Raw genomic sequence first — 17,259 nt, forward strand, 5'->3', positions numbered from 1 at the left:
TGCTTGCCATGGTATATCCTTTGTTTTACATTTTTGTAAGGTACAGGGTCTAGCCTTGTACGAAGACGAGCAGACATGAGCAAGACGTATACATATAAATACTAATTATACTAATTATAATTGTACTAAGTATACAGTATTACAGAACACTGCCAGTGGTATGTATGTAGGAAGCAGGTGTATTCATCTCTAAGATGGTAACATAGATTGTATCCGTGCTTTGTTCAGATCACGGATGTGCGACCAAGCGAGAAGGACCATGTGATCGTGATAGAGCAGCGTAGCGGGCGAGTGCTACAAGGGTCCAACGCTCCCACCGAGGCTCAGCTAGAACTCTGGCTGCAGACACATCCCTCCTATGAGGCTGTCCTGCCCAGTCTGTCTACCTCTTCTTCGTCTTCACACAGCAGTGAGTCACTCTATAGCTGTTACACCTGACTTCATTGTTGCTGCAGCTCTCTAAATCAATTTGTAGAATCAGGGCCTATCGGGGGGGGGGGGGGGGGGGGGGGGTATAATTTTTGTATTTGCTTTACAACAACAACAAAATAAAACAAGTCGCGTAAGGCGAAAATACAACATTTAGTCAAGCTGTCGAACTCACAGAATGAAACTGAACGCACTGCAATTTTTCAGCAAGACCGTATACTCGTAGCATCGTCAGTCCACCGCTCGTGGCAAAGGCAGTGAAATTGACAAGAAGAGCGGGGTAGTAGTTGCGCTGAGAAGGATAGCACGCTTTTCTGTACCTCTCTTCGTTTTAACTTTCTGAGCGTGTTTTTAATCCAAACATATCATATCTATATGTTTTTGGAATCAGGAACCGACAAGGAATAAGATGAAAGTGTTTTTAAATTGATTTCGAAAATTTAATTTTGATCATAATTTTTATATTTTTAATTTTCAGAGCTGGTTTTTAATCCAAATATAACATATGTATATGTTTTTGGAATCAGAAAATGATGAAGAATAAGATGAACGTAAATTTGGATTGTTTTATAAAATTTTTTTTTAATTTTTCAGATTTTTAATGACCAAAGTCATTAATTAATTTTTAAGCCACCAAGTTGAAATGCAATACCGAAGTCCGGCTTTCGTCGAAGATTGCTTGGCCAAAATTTCAATCAATTTGATTGAAAAATGAGGGTGCCTCAACTTTTACAAAATGCCGGATATGACGTCATCAAAGACATTTTTTTGAAAAAAATGAAGAAAACATCCGGGGATATCATTCCCAGGAACTCTCATGTAAAATTTCATAAAGATCGGTCCAGTAGTTTAGTCTGAATCGCTCTACACACACACACACGTACAGACACACACACACACACACACACACACACACACACACACACACACACACACACACACACACACACACACCACGACCCTCGTCTCGATTCCCCCTCTATGTTAAAACATTTAGTCAAAACTTGACTAAATGTAAAAACAGAAACACTGCGAACTTTCTTACAAGCAAAAAGCAAGAACGGTAAGTTGTTCGAACATTTTAAAAAAGAAAACTCACTGACCGTGTGGATTGTATTTTTAGACGTTTGATGTGTAGATAAGAACTGCTTGGAGGAGGTGAATGCTTTGTTTTGTCATGAGTTAAACGTTCCAATAAGTTACCATTCTTTTTGATTCTTTTACAGAAAAAGAGAAGGATCGTCGCAGCAGCCATAGCTCGACATCATCAACGTCCGGCAAGAAGAGCGAGGTGAAGACAGAGACAGTGACACCGGTGAAGAAAGAAGAGAAGCCAGACGACGATTCCTCCAACAGCAAGTCAGCCAAGCCCGAGGAGGGGCCCGAACGCGTCAGGCTCAATGTCAGAAAATCTCTGCGCGATGCTCTTGCTCAGAGGTACTTGGAATTTGTTTCATTAATTTATACACTAGTTTGCAGTCTTTGTTGCTCTTGAGGGTAATCATGGGTAGTCTCTAACAACTTGTGCCTCATAGAGTGGAGTGGGCTGGGGTGTGGAAAGAGGGTAGTTTGAAAGAGTCCAGTATCATTAGGTGGGATGGGGGTCTTCTTCTGCATTCCCAAGGTGGGGTGGGGTCAGGTAAACAGGTACTTTCTAAAAATTGCAGTGTATAGGGTGAAATGAGGTGGGTGCGCACTAGTGTATGATTCCAATAGCATGGGGGAGAGGGGGTGGGAGGGCAGGGGGTTGGATTGGGTTCGGTTACTTTCTAAGGACTCTAGTTTCAAGACTTGGGTCGGGTGAAGTAGATGGGCACTTTGTAATTTTGTTTGTTTGTTCGTTCATGGGCTGAAACTCCCACGGCTTTTGCGTGTATGACCGTTTTTACCCCGCCATTTAGGCAGCCATACGCCGCTTTCGGGGGAAGCATGCTGGGTATTTTCGTGTTTCTATAACCCACCAAACTCTGACATGGATTACAGGATCTTTTTCGTGCGCACTTGGTCTTGTGCTTGCGTGTACACACGGGGGTGTTCAGACACCGAGGAGAGTCTGCACACAAAGTTGACTCTAGCGTCTCCAGTGTCAAACATAGGGTGGGGTCAAATGGGTGCGTACTTTCTGACCATTCCAGTGGCGCGGGGTGTGGGGAATGGGCTACTTTGTGACAACTTAGTGTGATAGGACATAACTGCAGTGTGACTGTGAACGTGTGCTAACGGCAGTGTGACTGTGATGGTGTGCTAACTGCAGTGTGACTGTGAACGTGTGCTAACTGCAGTGTGACTGTGAACGTGTGCTAACTGCAGTGTGACTGTGAACGTGTGCTAACTGCAGTGTCACTGTGAACGTGTGCTAACGGCAGTGTGACTGTGATCGTGTGCTAACCTCAGTGTGACTGTGATTGCGTGCTAGCAGCAGTGTGACTGTGATCGCGTGCTGGCGGTAGTGTGACTGTGATTGTGTGCTAGCGGCAGTGTTACTGTGATCGTGTGCTAACGGCAGTGTTACTGTGATCGTGTGCTAACTGCAGTGTGACTGTGATCGTGTGCTAACTGCAGTGTGACTGTGAACGTGTGCTAACGGCAGTGTGACTGTGAATGTGTGCTAACGGCAGTGTGACTGTGATCGTGTGCTAACTGCAGTGTGATTGTGAACGTGTGCTAACGGCAGTGTGACTGAACGTGTGCTAATGGCAGTGTGACTGTGATGGTGTGCTAACTGCAGTGTGACTGAACGTGTGCTAACGGCAGTGTGACTTTGATCGTGTGCTAACTGCAGTGTGACTGTGATCGTGTGCTAACTGCAGTGTGACTGTGATCGTGTGCTAACTGCAGTGTGAGTGTGAACGTGTGCTAACTGCAGTGTGACTGTGATCGTGTGCTAACGGCAGTGTGACTGTGAACGTGTGCTAACTGCAGTGTGACTGTGAACGTGTGCTAACTGCAGTGTGACTGTGATCGTGTGCTAACTGCAGTGTGACTGTGAACGTGTGCTAACGGCAGTGTGACTGGGATTGTGTGGTTTCAGGGCGGAGGAGGCGGATGACATCGTGCTGGCAGGCAGCGAGATCAAGAGGATGGCGCTGAGGATCGAGGAGGAGCTGTTCAAGGTGTACGCCAACACTGGACACAAGTACCGCGCCAAGTTCCGCTCACTGCTCTTCAACATCAAGGACCAAAAAAACAAGGTCGGTGTTCTCTCGTTGGGATGCTTGTGTGTCGTGGCTAGGAAAAACTGACAGGGATTACTTACTGACTTGCTGCCTGTGATGCCGGTTGACATGTAGCGCAGCATGAAGGACCTCCACTCCTGTTTGGTCTTAGCGCGTCTCTGAATGGTACCCCATGTATGGTTCAGGGCCTTCATTTCTCTTTCCATCTCTCGTGGCCAGGTGTGTTTTTTGTCATCACAGGGATTGGTGTTGACGTTTTGTTAGCACGGTACAGTACAGTGGTACTAGCAATGAAAGGACACTCTTGGGACCAGCCAACACTTATTTATTATAGAAAACAGAAATTGAACTGTATTGAGAGGTGTCTTCTCATGGCAATTTGTCAATCTCTTGCATGAAAAAAGACGTCAAGGAAAACACAAAAAACCTAACTGCTGAAACTTGTATGGTCATTTTGGCACATTTGCCACAGCCAGTAAATCCTTGCAAACATGCCTGCAAGCTGTTCTCGTGTATGTGTGCAGGGGCTGTTTCGTAAAATCCTCACCCGCAAGATCCGATCGTCCCACCTTGTCAAGATGTCGACAGAGGAGCTGGCGTCCAAGGAACTGGCCAGGTGGCGCAAGATGGAAACCAAACATGTGTGTATTCAGCGTTACACCCTTCTCTCTCACTGACCGTTGTTGTGCCTGTTGTCTTTATGTTCATCTTTCTTTGCAGTATTGACTGTTGTTGTTTCTGTGATAAGTATTGAGTGCTTTTATAAGAGAGAGAGAGAGTGTGTGCATGTGTTCGTGCTTGTGTGTGTGTATTTGTGAGTGTGTCAGTGTGCATGTGTGTGTAAGAGAGAAAACAGTGTTGTGTGTCATATCTTCATTTGAATTACTTATTGAGTAGTCAGTGGATTGTATGTACTTGTTTGATTGAATGAATGATTGACGTCTTTATATTGACTGGAAAACAGAAGCAAAAGAAAAGATAGTGTTTGTTGCTCTTAACTTCTAAAGCATGAACTTTGACTGGTGTTAACTTCGAGCTGACTGACGGTGTTTGACGAAGTTGAGCGTTGTTTCAGACGCTGGCGATGATCGAGCAGACGGAGAAGGCGGCGATGAAGGCGGGCCAGCACCACATCCGGAAGAAGACGCACAAGGGGGAGGTGGAGGTGGCCGACGAGGACATGAGCACACTGGTGGTCAGTGCACTGCAACACACACTTCATAGTTATCTCTCTCTCTCTCTCTCTCTCTCTTTCTCTCTCTCTCTCTCTCTTTCTCTCTCTCTCTCTCTCTCCCTCTCTCTCTCTCTTAGTCTCCTCTCTCTCTTCTCTTTCTTCTTCTCTCTCTCTCTTCTCTTTCTCTCTCTCTCTCTCTCTCTCTCTCTCTCTCTCTCTCTCTCTCTCTCTCTCTCTCTGTCTCTCTCTCTCTCTCTCTGTCACTCTCTCTTTCACTCTCTCTTTCTCTCTCTCGCTCTTGTTCTCTCTCTCTCTCTCTCTCTCTCTCTCTCTCTCTCTCTCTCTCTCTCTCTCTCTCTCTCTCTCTCTCTCTCTCTCTCTCTCTCTCTCTCTCTCTCTCTCTCTCTCTCTCTCTCTCTTGATGTTTATTTTATGGATGTGTTTTCCAGACCTGAGAACCCATTCGATTTCAACCTATTTTGAACTCTTGGGTTGGGGGAGGGGGTGGGGGGGTAAAAATGGGGTTTGACGGTAGTGAACGAAAACTGTCAGTCACATAACAGAAAAGAAAAACATTTGCTGCACTATTTTACTCAACTATTTCATGTTTGAAGAGAAACAACTTTGTCGTATTTGCAACACTGCTTACCGATTGTGAGTGTGTGTGAGTTCAGCGCCTAAGCCGTTAGACTGAAGTCAATGCATATATGTGAGTTGGAGTAAGAATATGTAATTTATTAGATTGTTATTTGTAACTTCGTTCACGCATGAGTACACTATTGTTTCGTTTTTTTACTTGTACCAGACGCAGATCGAGGAGCAGAAGCCCAAGGCGGACAGCAAGGCGGAGGAGACGGTGTCCAGCGCTCTGGTGGACACCACTGACCAGCACCGCGCACATCTCTTTGACCTCAACTGTAAGATCTGCACCGGCAAGATGCTGCCCCCTGTGGCCGAGGAAGCCGCTTCAACCCCTAAAGTCAAGGTCACTGTTTGCTTTCAACTTGGTTTCAGCTAACATTGTCTCTGAATAGACAAGACTCCGGAAATAAGTCTGTCGGGTTTGTAAGGGTTGTGAAAGAGTGAATACCCTTACTTTGAGTGAGGCAAGCTTTCAGTGCTCCTTGTCTTACACACCCTGACTGATGACTGGCCTGTGTCACGTGTTTCAGACACACACCCTGACTGATGACTGGCAGTGTCTAGTGTTTCAGACACACACCCTTACTGATGACTGGCCTATGTCACGTGTTTCAGACACACACCCTTACTGATGACTGGCCTATGTCACGTGTTTCAGACACACACCCTTACTGATGACTGGCCTATGTCACGTGTTTCAGACACACACCCTTACTGATGACTGGCCTATGTCACGTGTTTCAGACACACACCCTTACTGATGACTGGCCTATGTCACTTGGGTTGGGTGGCCGAGTGGTAACGCACTTGCGCTCGGAATCGAGAGGTTACTGATGACTGGCCTATGTCACTTGTTTCAGTCACACACCCTTACTGATGACTGGCCTATGTCACGTGTTTCAGTCACACACCCTTACTGATGACTGGCCTATGTCACGTGTTTCAGTCACACACCCTTACTGATGACTGGCCTATGTCACGTGGGAAAGTTTGATTCAATTAAAGCGAGAATTTTCACTCTTTCACAACCCATACAAATGTAGAGTTATTTTGGAACATCGTCTAATCAAGATGATGGGTATTACCAGCTATTGTGTTTTCAGTCTAGCAATAGGACCCGATATTTAGACGAGACAAGTATAATGCAATGAAAACACAATAGCGTTTATATGGCTATTCTGACATTAAATTCTGTGCTAAAATCATGTTTTTGTCAGCAACAAGTACCAGAATGGTCCATGTCGTTGATTGCAGACGACGGTTCCCTTTCCGCATGAAGCCACGGAAATAACCAAACATTGAAAAACCCACGGACATGTATTTCGGAGAAAACTCGAGATAACCGGATATTTAGCATTACGTCAGTATGCTAGGAATCATATGATGTCATGACGTATCATGCTTGCCTACGTAGATTGTATGTTCGAAAGTCTGACTTCAGTTGGGAATTCGCGTGGTGAAGACTGCGGTAAATCTGCAGATGATAAGAGAACAAGGATTGTCTCAGAAGAAACGACTAAATTTTTGTATCCCGGTAACTTCATTTCAACATTGCACTATACAATGGACGTTCTATGTGACAGGAGAGTTTGCTGATTTTGTGTTAAACATTGGAGAGATCGTCTGCTAGAATCAGAGATAGGTCGCTTCAGATTGCAGCTTCTGGAAATTTGCAAGGTTTGTTGCCTGTTAAAGAACTTGATTTTACACGTAATGTATGTCATGTACAGTAAGCAACAACAAAAACACACACAAAGCAAATGGCATCGTCTGTCGACTTGTCACATACACAAACCTGGTGAGGTATGCGTGTACTTTACACACGTGGAAGAAACCGGAACCATGCATCTTTGTTATTGCCAATATGCTTTGGGATATTGGCAAAAATAGCCGACTTCCGTAGCATTATGCTTTGATGATCGGAAAAGGGATGTACGAGACCATCCAATCACAGCCCCCGAATTCCCCCACGTGTCCATCAGAATAGCTATATACAGCAGTCCCTGCAATGTACGGCCCCCGGCGTGAGCGGACACCTGACATGTACGGACACATTTGCTCGGCACGGAGTGTTTTCCTTCTATATTTGCCCCCCCTTAAACGGACACCTGCAAAACGTGGACGCGGACACTCATTTTCGGTCCCAACAGCAGGTCATACCTCCAATGTACGGACAGACCATCGTCAAATTTTCACCACAACAAAATCGATAACAGAGCAGTCCGGCTCTTGGTACAAAGATCACAGCCGCAATGGTGTGATGACAGTCACTGATAACTTGAGTGCACGTGTACCCATCGTGTGTCTGTGTGTAACCTCTTTCATTGACAAGATACTCTTGTTTCCCCTCAGCCTTGACCAGTGAGTCAGTTGCCTAATCTATGAACCCTTCAGTTGTCTTGCTTTGTCAAAAGTTACGACACAGTCAACTGGTTTTGCTCTGAGTGAACAGTGCAGCTGGCCCCTCTGGCCACAGCCCCCAACAGTACATGGCTGGAGGGAGTGAGAGAGAGAAAGGGGGGGGGGGTGGAGGGTTAGCTGGCTAAACTACTCTGTGGGGTGTCCGGTGTCACCGCATGTCAGCAGGAAGAGCATTGGAGAGAAATAGAGAGGTGTACTCTTCCACACAATTTCCAAGCATCAGTTGTCACGGCTTGGGGTAGGCATTAACTCAACTCAACTCAACTCAAATTTATTAATCCATATGGAAATTATATTGTAACAATACTCATTTCCAATCAAAAGAATAAGAATGCATAATACAAAATAAAAACATCATAAGAAAATAAGTGAGTATGATTATTATGAGCATTAGTGAGGGAGAGTGGGAGCTGTGTTATGTACAGTGTATTTCCGACTGAAGAGTGAAAAGTCACTGCCATGCCACATGATCGGCATGCAGTCAATAAAGCCAGACAAGAAACAAATAAATTACTTGATTATGACATGCAGCTCTATCTGCTGCTATTTATTCAAACTGGTTTTCAAGCTTATTCTTGCAAAGCATCTGCACACGCTCCTCTGTGCTGTGTTTGTGTGGCTGCTTTCGTATGTCAGTGCATGGTGAGTGTGTTCACTGCCTTGAGGATTTATTTTATCTCCTCTTTTCAACACTTTTCATACAAATCCTTTTTACAGAACGTTTAAAGAAGTATTAGGAGTTTATTGTTATTGTTTAGTAGCCACAAGAAGTGATTAGCATAGACTCAATCCTGTTGTTTGTGTGTCTCTGTGTGAGTGTATGGGGGAGGGGGTGGTGTGGTCACCCCTCCCGTGACCGGACACCTGCAATGTACGGACAGTTTTGCTTTGGCCCAAGGGTGTCCGTTCATGAGAGGGACTGCTGTAGTACCATGTGAAGTCAATGTTGAAGACATATTATACTCAAATCTAGTGTTCAAATCTCTGGCCTGTTTTCAGCTTCCTTGACATGAAAAACTATTCAATGGAGTCGTCAGAGGTGAAGCCAGCACTATGTAGAATATGGAATACGGTAAAGACTTTGTGGCATTAAGTGATAAAAAATACAGCAAGTATTGGATCCACACTGACTCGGTGGATAGCCATTTTGACATTTGATACAAGATTTGAAGTGTTTTGTTTGACTGAAATTGTTATTTGTGCACAGGTTTCCCACAAGGTCAAGGAGGAGAAGAAGAAGAAGGAAGAAAAGAAGAAGAAAGGAGTGTCCATCAAGAAGGGAGTCAGAATAACGGACGACGTCACGGTCAAGGAGCTGAAGGAGGAAGATAGAGAGGAGAGGGAGGAGAGAGAGAAGGAGGAAGAGAAAGAGGAGGGAGAGAAAGAGGAGGGAGAGAAAGAGGAGGGAGGGGCAGGGATGGACGAGGGAGAGGAGACGGCAGAGGAGGTTGTGCAACATGCACTGGAGCACGTCAAGGCTCACACCGCTGAAGCTATCGCTGAGGCCGCTGCTGATGCTGCCACTTCCTCTTCCTCATCTTCTTCCTCCTCCAAAGTCACTGTTAGGTAAGGGAATGATTGTGTGAAGTCAAGGTGTGAACATATGGGTGTGAAGCTTAAGTGTGGGGGGCTTAAAAGGGGAGTTCCACTGTAAAGGTTTTCATTTTGTCTGTGGTTAAATTTTCCATTAAATTACATATCTTAACCCAACTCACATATAGCAATTTACTTCAGTCTAGTGCTAGAACGCTGTATCGCATCACCTTGGTAACAAGGGAGGCAACTCTAAAAAAAGAGCTACCTTGACCCATAAACAGGACAAAGTCACGTGACTTCCTGACCTTGCCGCCATATTGTAATCATTCTCTACTCAGCGCTCCGTGGCTACGGACGTGTTTTGCTTCGCTTAGGCTTTTCAGCCTTGCGTCTGACTTTTCCTTGGGTCAGACTTCACCTTAGTTATCCTTGCACGTCCCTCTTCTCTTACTTTGTGTTTGGGGTGAGCATTTTTGCATATTTTTGTCGGTTTTGCTTGACTTAGGTTGGTTCTGCACTTAGAACATTTTTACACGCTTTCGTCCGCCATGTCGGACAGCGGTAAGAAGAAAGTTCTAAGCAAGTGACGGATCCTTCTCCTGTTAAGAAGCCTTCTCGTAAGTCGAAGGGCTCTTCTAGTCAAGCTGTTGTGAAGGTGTTAGACCCTTCATCCAAACAGTCTTTTGATGTTAAGATTGACATGCCTAAATCTCCCTCCTTGCCGATTCTGCCTTCAGAATCTGTACCGGTTGCTTCCGGATCTAGCTCTGTCAGTGATAAACAAGATGTTTCCGTTTTTCTCCGCTCTTTGAGCGCTCAGGTTTCCTCCCTTTCAGCAGAGCTTTCGTCGACTAGGGCAGAATTTTTGTCTTTGCCTCTGGGTGTCGGCGATACACGTTCCCTGGCCAGGGTGCGTGTCCCTCCCTCGGCTACAGTGACGTCGGCCGATATGCATGCTGCATTCGATGCGGGCGACGGAGTCTCTCTTCTGCGTACTCAGGCCTCGGTTGGTGTTCGGCCGGACTATGTTCAAGGTATTTATCCTTCGTCAGTAGCTGGGTTCTCCGGCCAACGTGAAGGGCGTATCCTGGAGGAAGTAGCTCCACCCGATGGCCGGGCAAGGAGTGAAAGTTCCGATCCCCTGGCTACGCCGTTCCGCTCGCGCGGTAGGCTGGTACAGGCTAGGAGCCCAGATACGCGTTCGGTCTTGGATGGAACAGGGGATTTGCTACCGTCGGCAGCCTTCGCATTGTACGGGGCCGGATCGACACAGCATTCCCCGCTTCCGCCCGGGGGGCAGGAAGCAGTCCCTAGGGGGGCACCGCTTGGGTATAAAATCCCTCGGGTGTCTTCCTTTCCGGTTGACGCTTCGCCTGGCTATCACAGTCACAGCGGTAGTGTACTTCCGGGTTGCACGGAAGTGCGGGACTATGATTCGGAGTTCGGTGCTTCCGCTCAAGACGAAGAAGATACCAACTTCCGGTGACTATTACAGCTCCCCATTACGGGTGTCTTCCGGTAAAGCTTCACCAGACTATAGTAGTCAGTGTGTTAGCGGAATTCCGGCATGCACGGATGTGCAGGACTACGGTTCGGATTACTGTGCTTCCGATCAGGAAGAAGAAGGGCTACTATCCGAGTTTACCCATGCTTCGCATAGGCAGCGGAAGTAGTATCGCTGTACATTGAGGAAGGGGTGGTTGCTTCGGCAACTTGTCCGTACCACCACCTTTCAGCTTTGGTTGACTTCCGCTCAGTTCGGGAGAAACGCGTTCCTTTTGGATCTGCGAATCTCCCTCTGTTGCCTCTTATATGGCCAAGTTTCTGAGCAAGTCAACTCACCGACAGACACAGTGCCGCTTTTGGCAGCTTACAGTACGTTGTCGGACTTAGTCAAACTGTCCCGTCGCGATATAACCTTCGTGGTTGAAAACGACGTTAAACACCAAAATTAATAAAGAAAGAAAGAAAGTCAAACTGTGGTTTGCTCATGTGAAGCATCTCACTCCTCTCTCTCAGGGACCTGCCAGAGGTTCACTTCAACAGCCACTTTTATTACCTCATCGACACTTGCCCTACCGCGTGCTGCTTTTCCGTGCACAACGGAACTGGTTACGCTTAGGGAAGACGGCTACAGTAGAACAGAGCTGTACCTTATACTGAGCCTCTCTATTGTCTCTGAGGGAGTAAGCATGATCTTTTTGAGTTATCCTATCTTTCGGAAACTTTGCAAAGATCTCTCTCACGCTCCATCTCCTCTGCTCTTGTCAACTTCGAGTCGTCGTGACGCGGGGGAGACGGATGTCATGACGCTGCTAGCCACTTTGGCTAAAGTCTGCTGAGCAGCTGAGCCTCCCAGCGCTTCTCTTTGCACATTCCGTGCACGCGCGCAAGGTCTTCTTTCTCTCTAGGTCTAGGATCCAAGATAAAGTCACCTTTGAGTCACTTTAGTCTTCTCCTTTCACAGAAGGTTGGTCAGCCGTTTGCTTGGCTCAAGGTACAAGTAAGAGGCCGATCTACTTCGGCACTCTTTGCTTTTGTGTTCACCAGGGTAGTTTTTGCACATCTACGTCTACGTTGCATTCCTCCCCATCTTCTGGCAAAAAACTGGGAACTGCTTCAGCTTGCCACATTCTGCCTCAGATTAGGCAAGATAATGAAGCTAAGCAAGCACACACACAGGGTTAGACCCTCTGGCTTTGGCAGCTTTGGGGTATGTACGCCCATCTATGGTGAAGCTGCATACCTCTTCTTTTCCGCCTTCTCGGATGAAACTGCTAAGGCCACTAATTTTTCGCCTAAGCGGCGAAAAACAGGTCAAGCTATTAAAGCAAACTCAGATTTTACGGTTTACGGAATCGCTCGCTTTCTCATATGAGTCATAAGCTTTGGTTTTCCGACAGCTCGCCAGAACATGTCCAACTTACTGGTGCACATTCTGACTCAAAAATCTTTATGGTCACTGAGCCACTGTCCGTAACTTCTCAGATGGAATTTTTCTGGCGAGGCCTACCCCTTACGGTAGCGGCTCCTGTCAGCGACTTTCGTAGGGCAACACAACGGACTTGCATAAACTTCCATAGTTTCAGTTATTCGTTTTAAGAGCTTACGGAAAGAACTAAGGACACCATCATGTGGCTAACCTTAGTCTTGGCACAGAAGCTTTTCGCGTTGGTTTTGTTTTTTGTTCCCCATTTGCAAAAGATAGTGAACATTTATGTTTTTGCCAATAAGAAATAGAATCACATTCCTTGTGGTTCAGTGATTTCGACTTCGGCATTATGCCCCTCAGGGCCTTTTTCTCCCGCGAGTTAACAAGCTACATTATTTTTGTAGCCTTCACTGCGGTGGCCCCTGGATTTTTTTTGTTTTTGTTTTCTTCACTTTGCAATGTGTTAGGAGTTTTCTCCTACATCGCAGTATAGTACGCTTTTGTTCGCCCTGTTAAATTCTCAAGCCTTCTTGGCTAAGCCATCGAAGTGACGTCACACTTGTCACAGTATGGTATAGGCTTCCGGCTTTACCGCGCCTACCCCTCTTTTCCTCTGAAGGCTGAATCACGGCACTCCGGTTCATGGATTCAGCTTTGGATACTTTCTCAGGTCTTTCTGCACGCTTTTCTAACCGGCAATTTAGGCTGAACCAATTTCGCACAAAGGGCAGAGGGAGTGTACAACTTACCTTTCCCTCAGCGGTTACCCAACTTTAGGTTTCTAGCACTTGAATTACTAGTTAAAGAAACCTTGGTATTATAGAGGCTTTCTCTATCCCTAGGCCAGTTCTCTTACCTTGAGGATATTTTCTCAAGGCTTCAGAACTAACTCCATGTAATGCCCAGACATGGGATTCAGAAAAAGTGATAATTAAGGAAAAAAAAGGTGGGGGTCTGGGGGCCGCAGAAGGCCCCCAGTAGGGTCCAGGGGCAACGCCCCTGGTCGGGGTCTGGGGGCTTCGCCCCCAGAAGCTGAAGGTTTTAGTGTTTTAGACACACAAAAATGGCCCTGAAATGCATATTTCAGCTTAATCATAGCCCCCCCCCCCCCCTTTCTCTTCCTTCCCATGTTTCTCAAATTAATTTTACGCTAAGACTCAAAATAAGGAGGAGAGAGAGAGAGAGACAGACAGAGAGAGAGAGAGAAAGAGAGAGAGAGAGAGAGAGAGAGAGAGAGAGAGAGAGAGAGGCGGGGATGGGGGGGGGGGGGTGGTGGCGTGTGACGGTGTGGTTTCAATGTTCTTACCTTGTCGGTGCCAAACGACCCCAGTGACTGATCACACGACTGGGTTTTCAGGATAGTCAGGTGCTTGTTGCTTTTCAAGTGGCTGTTGAGGGCAGTCTTTCCATTGGAACCGTAGTTGATAACATTAACATCGTTGCACAAAGTGCACTGAGCTTTTCCCGGCAAGTTGATTTTAGCAAAAGCATCGCCAACTTTCAGTTTCACGTCTTGTGTCTTCTGGCCTTTCTCGTATTTCCAGCTCAATGATACAACTTCATCGAGCCAGTCGAATCTCCAGAGATTTTTCTTGTACTTCTGCTGGTCAATTTCCCGGGATAGAACGGTTTCGTCTCGCTTTAGCTTCCTCATCATTTTGGCGAGTGCCTCGAAGTGATGTAAAAATGGCGCCGAATCATTCTCATACGGTATGCTATGCTTATACTGAATCCCCGATAGCTACGTTGAAACGGTGACTGTACGAGACAAAGACACAGAGGACAAAGAGCGCGTTCCCATACGGATCGACCAGCAACAGTCTGACCGTTTTAGGAACCAACCGTTCAAGAATAGTATGGAATTGAGCGTCGTGATCAGCGGACCGGCCGAAAAACTTGGGTCTATACCTACATATACCCCAAAATTTTCTCAGCGGATTTGCACGAATCTCAAGAATGATCCCTGGAGCCTAAAAATTTACGGAATTCCGTAATTTTACGGAAGAATCCCATGTAATGCCTCTAGCGTTACGGTCATCGGGAAACTGAAAATTTAAAAGACGCTCACGCACCCCTCTCTCGGGACGGGGAGCGATAGGAGCATGGTTTGAGAGCGGATCAGGTTACTGATACCCTCACGTGTCTTTCCCAATGTTAGGGGGAGTCCCATATTGGTTGGGACGAGAAAGAATTTACCCGATGCTACCCAGCATGTCGTAAGAGGCGACTAACGGTTCTGTTTCTCTTTTTACCCTTGTTAAGTGTTTCTTGTATAGAATATAGTCAATGTTTGACCCCCCGCGGGTCAGGGGGAAGAATTTACCCGATGCTCTCCAGCATGTCGTAAGAGGCGACTAACGGATTCTGTTTCTCCTTTTACCCTTGTTAATTGTTTCTTGTATAGAATATAGTCAATTTTTGTAAAGATTTTAGTCAAGCAGTGTGTGAGGGATGTTGAGGCATTCTTTCTAACTTTCAAGCTGCGGCCTTCCGGCTTCAGCTATCATACTGCCGTTTACTCACACTCAAATTCAGCAGTACTTCGCTCCCACGAGGGCTGCATGTCCGGTTTACAGAAGTTCGCCCTCTTTATTTCAAGCCAGCGTGTAGGGACATGGGTATTTAGCTCTCACTGATACCACTCCCTTAACCATTGAGGACAACGGTTGTCTTCTCTGGTGCTTGATTTCCTCTCAGAACTTCAGCCTTTTCTTTGAAAACACCAGTGACATTCTGTCACCCTCTCGCAAACGGGTCCTTCCTCCTCACTCATTAGCCTTTTGAGATAAGGCTGAAAGGGAAAGAGGGGGGGGGGGGGGGAGTGTTTTTGTATCTTAGACAGTTCTCCTTTGGGCTCCGTCCAGACTGTGCGAGATAGAACATGGGCCTACTTCTAGGCCTTACGTGAATTAGGCTATGCTTCTCCCTAATCTTGTCATTGTGACTTGTTTAGCTCGCATTATAAGATGACAGGTCTCTTTTCACAGAGAGACCATATGTTGGATAGGGTTCAATACAAAAGATCACAGCAAGACAAGTCCGAGTTTTTTGGTATCGGAGTTTCTATGCTCCACAGATTTTGAACCGCTACATTCTGCTAGCCTTCATAAACATTACGTGCGAAACGTTCTTCCTTTTACTCCTAGCTGCAGCTCGCAGAGGTAGCGAGATTCACACACTCTTTGGCTTACAGGGAGATGTAGGTTTCAATAGAGGCTCTCTACCTCACTCTGTTTCCGGCCAGACTTCTTAGTCAGGCATCAGAAGCTAGGACAACCATCTCCGATGGTTTTATAGTTTTCCTCTTTATACGATTCTCGCCATAGGCGACCCGTTGTTATGAATCTGACCAGTTATATCACTATGCTCCTTCCTGTCTTATACAAGGGGTTTAAGATCATAAACAAAACTACTCTTATAGTCTTTGAACACAAGGGTAGATAGGGACATATCTACGTTGGTGCTAAAATCGGTAGGATATTCTGAAGTCCTTGACTCCGCCTACTGGAGATCGTAGGAGCTCTCTATCAACCTTTACCTGCAATGGTAGCAGCAGGGCAAATTATTGCCTAGCTCATAGATTGAGCATCCCACCGCCTTGATTAGCAATCTGCTATATGTGAGTTGGGTTAAGATATGTAATTTTATAGAAAATTTTAGTAGTAAATTTTCATTTGATTAATATACTTACCCAACTCACATGGTTAATTCCCTCCCACCTTACCCGCTAGTGGGGTTGTTCTAAAAAAAGAGGGAAGTTTTTCTGTGCCTTCGTGCGAATGATTACAATATGGCGGCAAGGTCAGGAAGTCACGTGACTTTGTCCTGTTTAGAGTTGCCTCCCTTGTTTCCAAGGTGATGCGATACAGCGTTCTAGCACTAGACTGAAGTAAATTGGTATATGTGAGTTGGGTAAGTATATTAATCAAATGAAAATTTACTACTAAAATTTTCGAATAACTAACCTTATTTTGTTATTCTTACTTTTAGAATGATACCAGTCCTATCCGTTTTGGATTTCTGCCGGATTGAGACCAGTATGGTCACATACTTCAAAGGCAGTGGAACCTCACAACAGTCTAAGAAAATCGGGTCTTTAAAAGGAGAGTCATAAAATGGTGGTACATTTAAAGAGGCTATGTCCTATGAACAGCAAATCTGATCAAGTAAAAATCATAATCAAATGAGCCAGAGTGCTACAACTTTTGTTTCTGATAAAGTAAACTGTCAAAAAGAGGTTTAAAATGCACATTCCCTCCCTGATTCCTGAAGGCAGGTGTGACCTTCCCCTTGCAGGTCCCCGGACTCTGCGCTGCAGTCCGGCCTGGACCCCAAGCACAAGTTCACTCCGTCCGGCCCCATGGTGTGGAAAGGTTTCATCTCCATGCAGGACTTTGCCAAGTTCTTCACCTCCGCCTACAGGGTCTCCGGCCCCGTCCAGCACTTGGTGAGTATGGGACGCTTATTTGTCTCTCTCTCGGTATAGCTGTATAAGGTCAAAGTTCTTCACCTCTGCTTACAGAGTGTCCGGCCCGGTCCAGGACTTGGTGAATGGGGCGCATTCAGTTACTTCACTACAGGCAGGCGTAGGTCTAGTTAGGTCTTGCAGCTACAAGCCTGATGCATAGTTTGGGACTACAGACATAATTCTAGCAGCTGCAAGCCTAATGCATTGTTTGAATTGCAGGCATTGTTCTAGCAGGAACAAGCCTATGCATAGTTTAGTGCTGAAGGCACAGATCTCACAGCTGCAAGCCTCGTGCATAGTTTGGGACTGCAGGCATAGATCTCTGTGGGAATAACTGGTGGAGACACAGCGCTGTGTCCCACAAACTCACGTATTGTGATAGCCTGATTATGGTGATGGTTGAACTATTTCCAAAAAGTTGCAAAGGATTTGATTCCACAGGATGTAACAGTGCTGATAGATGGACAGGGGTGACAGTAAA

General features: G+C 46.0%; 1 protein-coding gene across 2 annotated transcripts in view; it reads left to right on the forward strand.

The window, feature by feature from the left end:
* LOC138979794 (death-inducer obliterator 1-like) overlaps positions 1-17,259 on the forward strand; it is a 52,851-nt gene that overhangs the window by 21,147 nt on the left and 14,445 nt on the right. For both annotated transcript variants that reach the window (XM_070352537.1, XM_070352538.1), the window contains exons 13-20: positions 229-409; positions 1,656-1,866; positions 3,461-3,620; positions 4,130-4,246; positions 4,681-4,800; positions 5,585-5,764; positions 9,050-9,408; positions 16,607-16,757. In XM_070352537.1, the coding sequence (XP_070208638.1) occupies positions 229-409; positions 1,656-1,866; positions 3,461-3,620; positions 4,130-4,246; positions 4,681-4,800; positions 5,585-5,764; positions 9,050-9,408; positions 16,607-16,757 (1,479 nt within the window). The remainder of the gene's footprint in view (positions 1-228; positions 410-1,655; positions 1,867-3,460; positions 3,621-4,129; positions 4,247-4,680; positions 4,801-5,584; positions 5,765-9,049; positions 9,409-16,606; positions 16,758-17,259) is intronic.

The sequence above is a fragment of the Littorina saxatilis genome, linkage group LG11, assembly GCF_037325665.1.
Source record: "Littorina saxatilis isolate snail1 linkage group LG11, US_GU_Lsax_2.0, whole genome shotgun sequence".
NCBI classification, from domain to species: Eukaryota; Metazoa; Mollusca; class Gastropoda; order Littorinimorpha; family Littorinidae; genus Littorina; species Littorina saxatilis.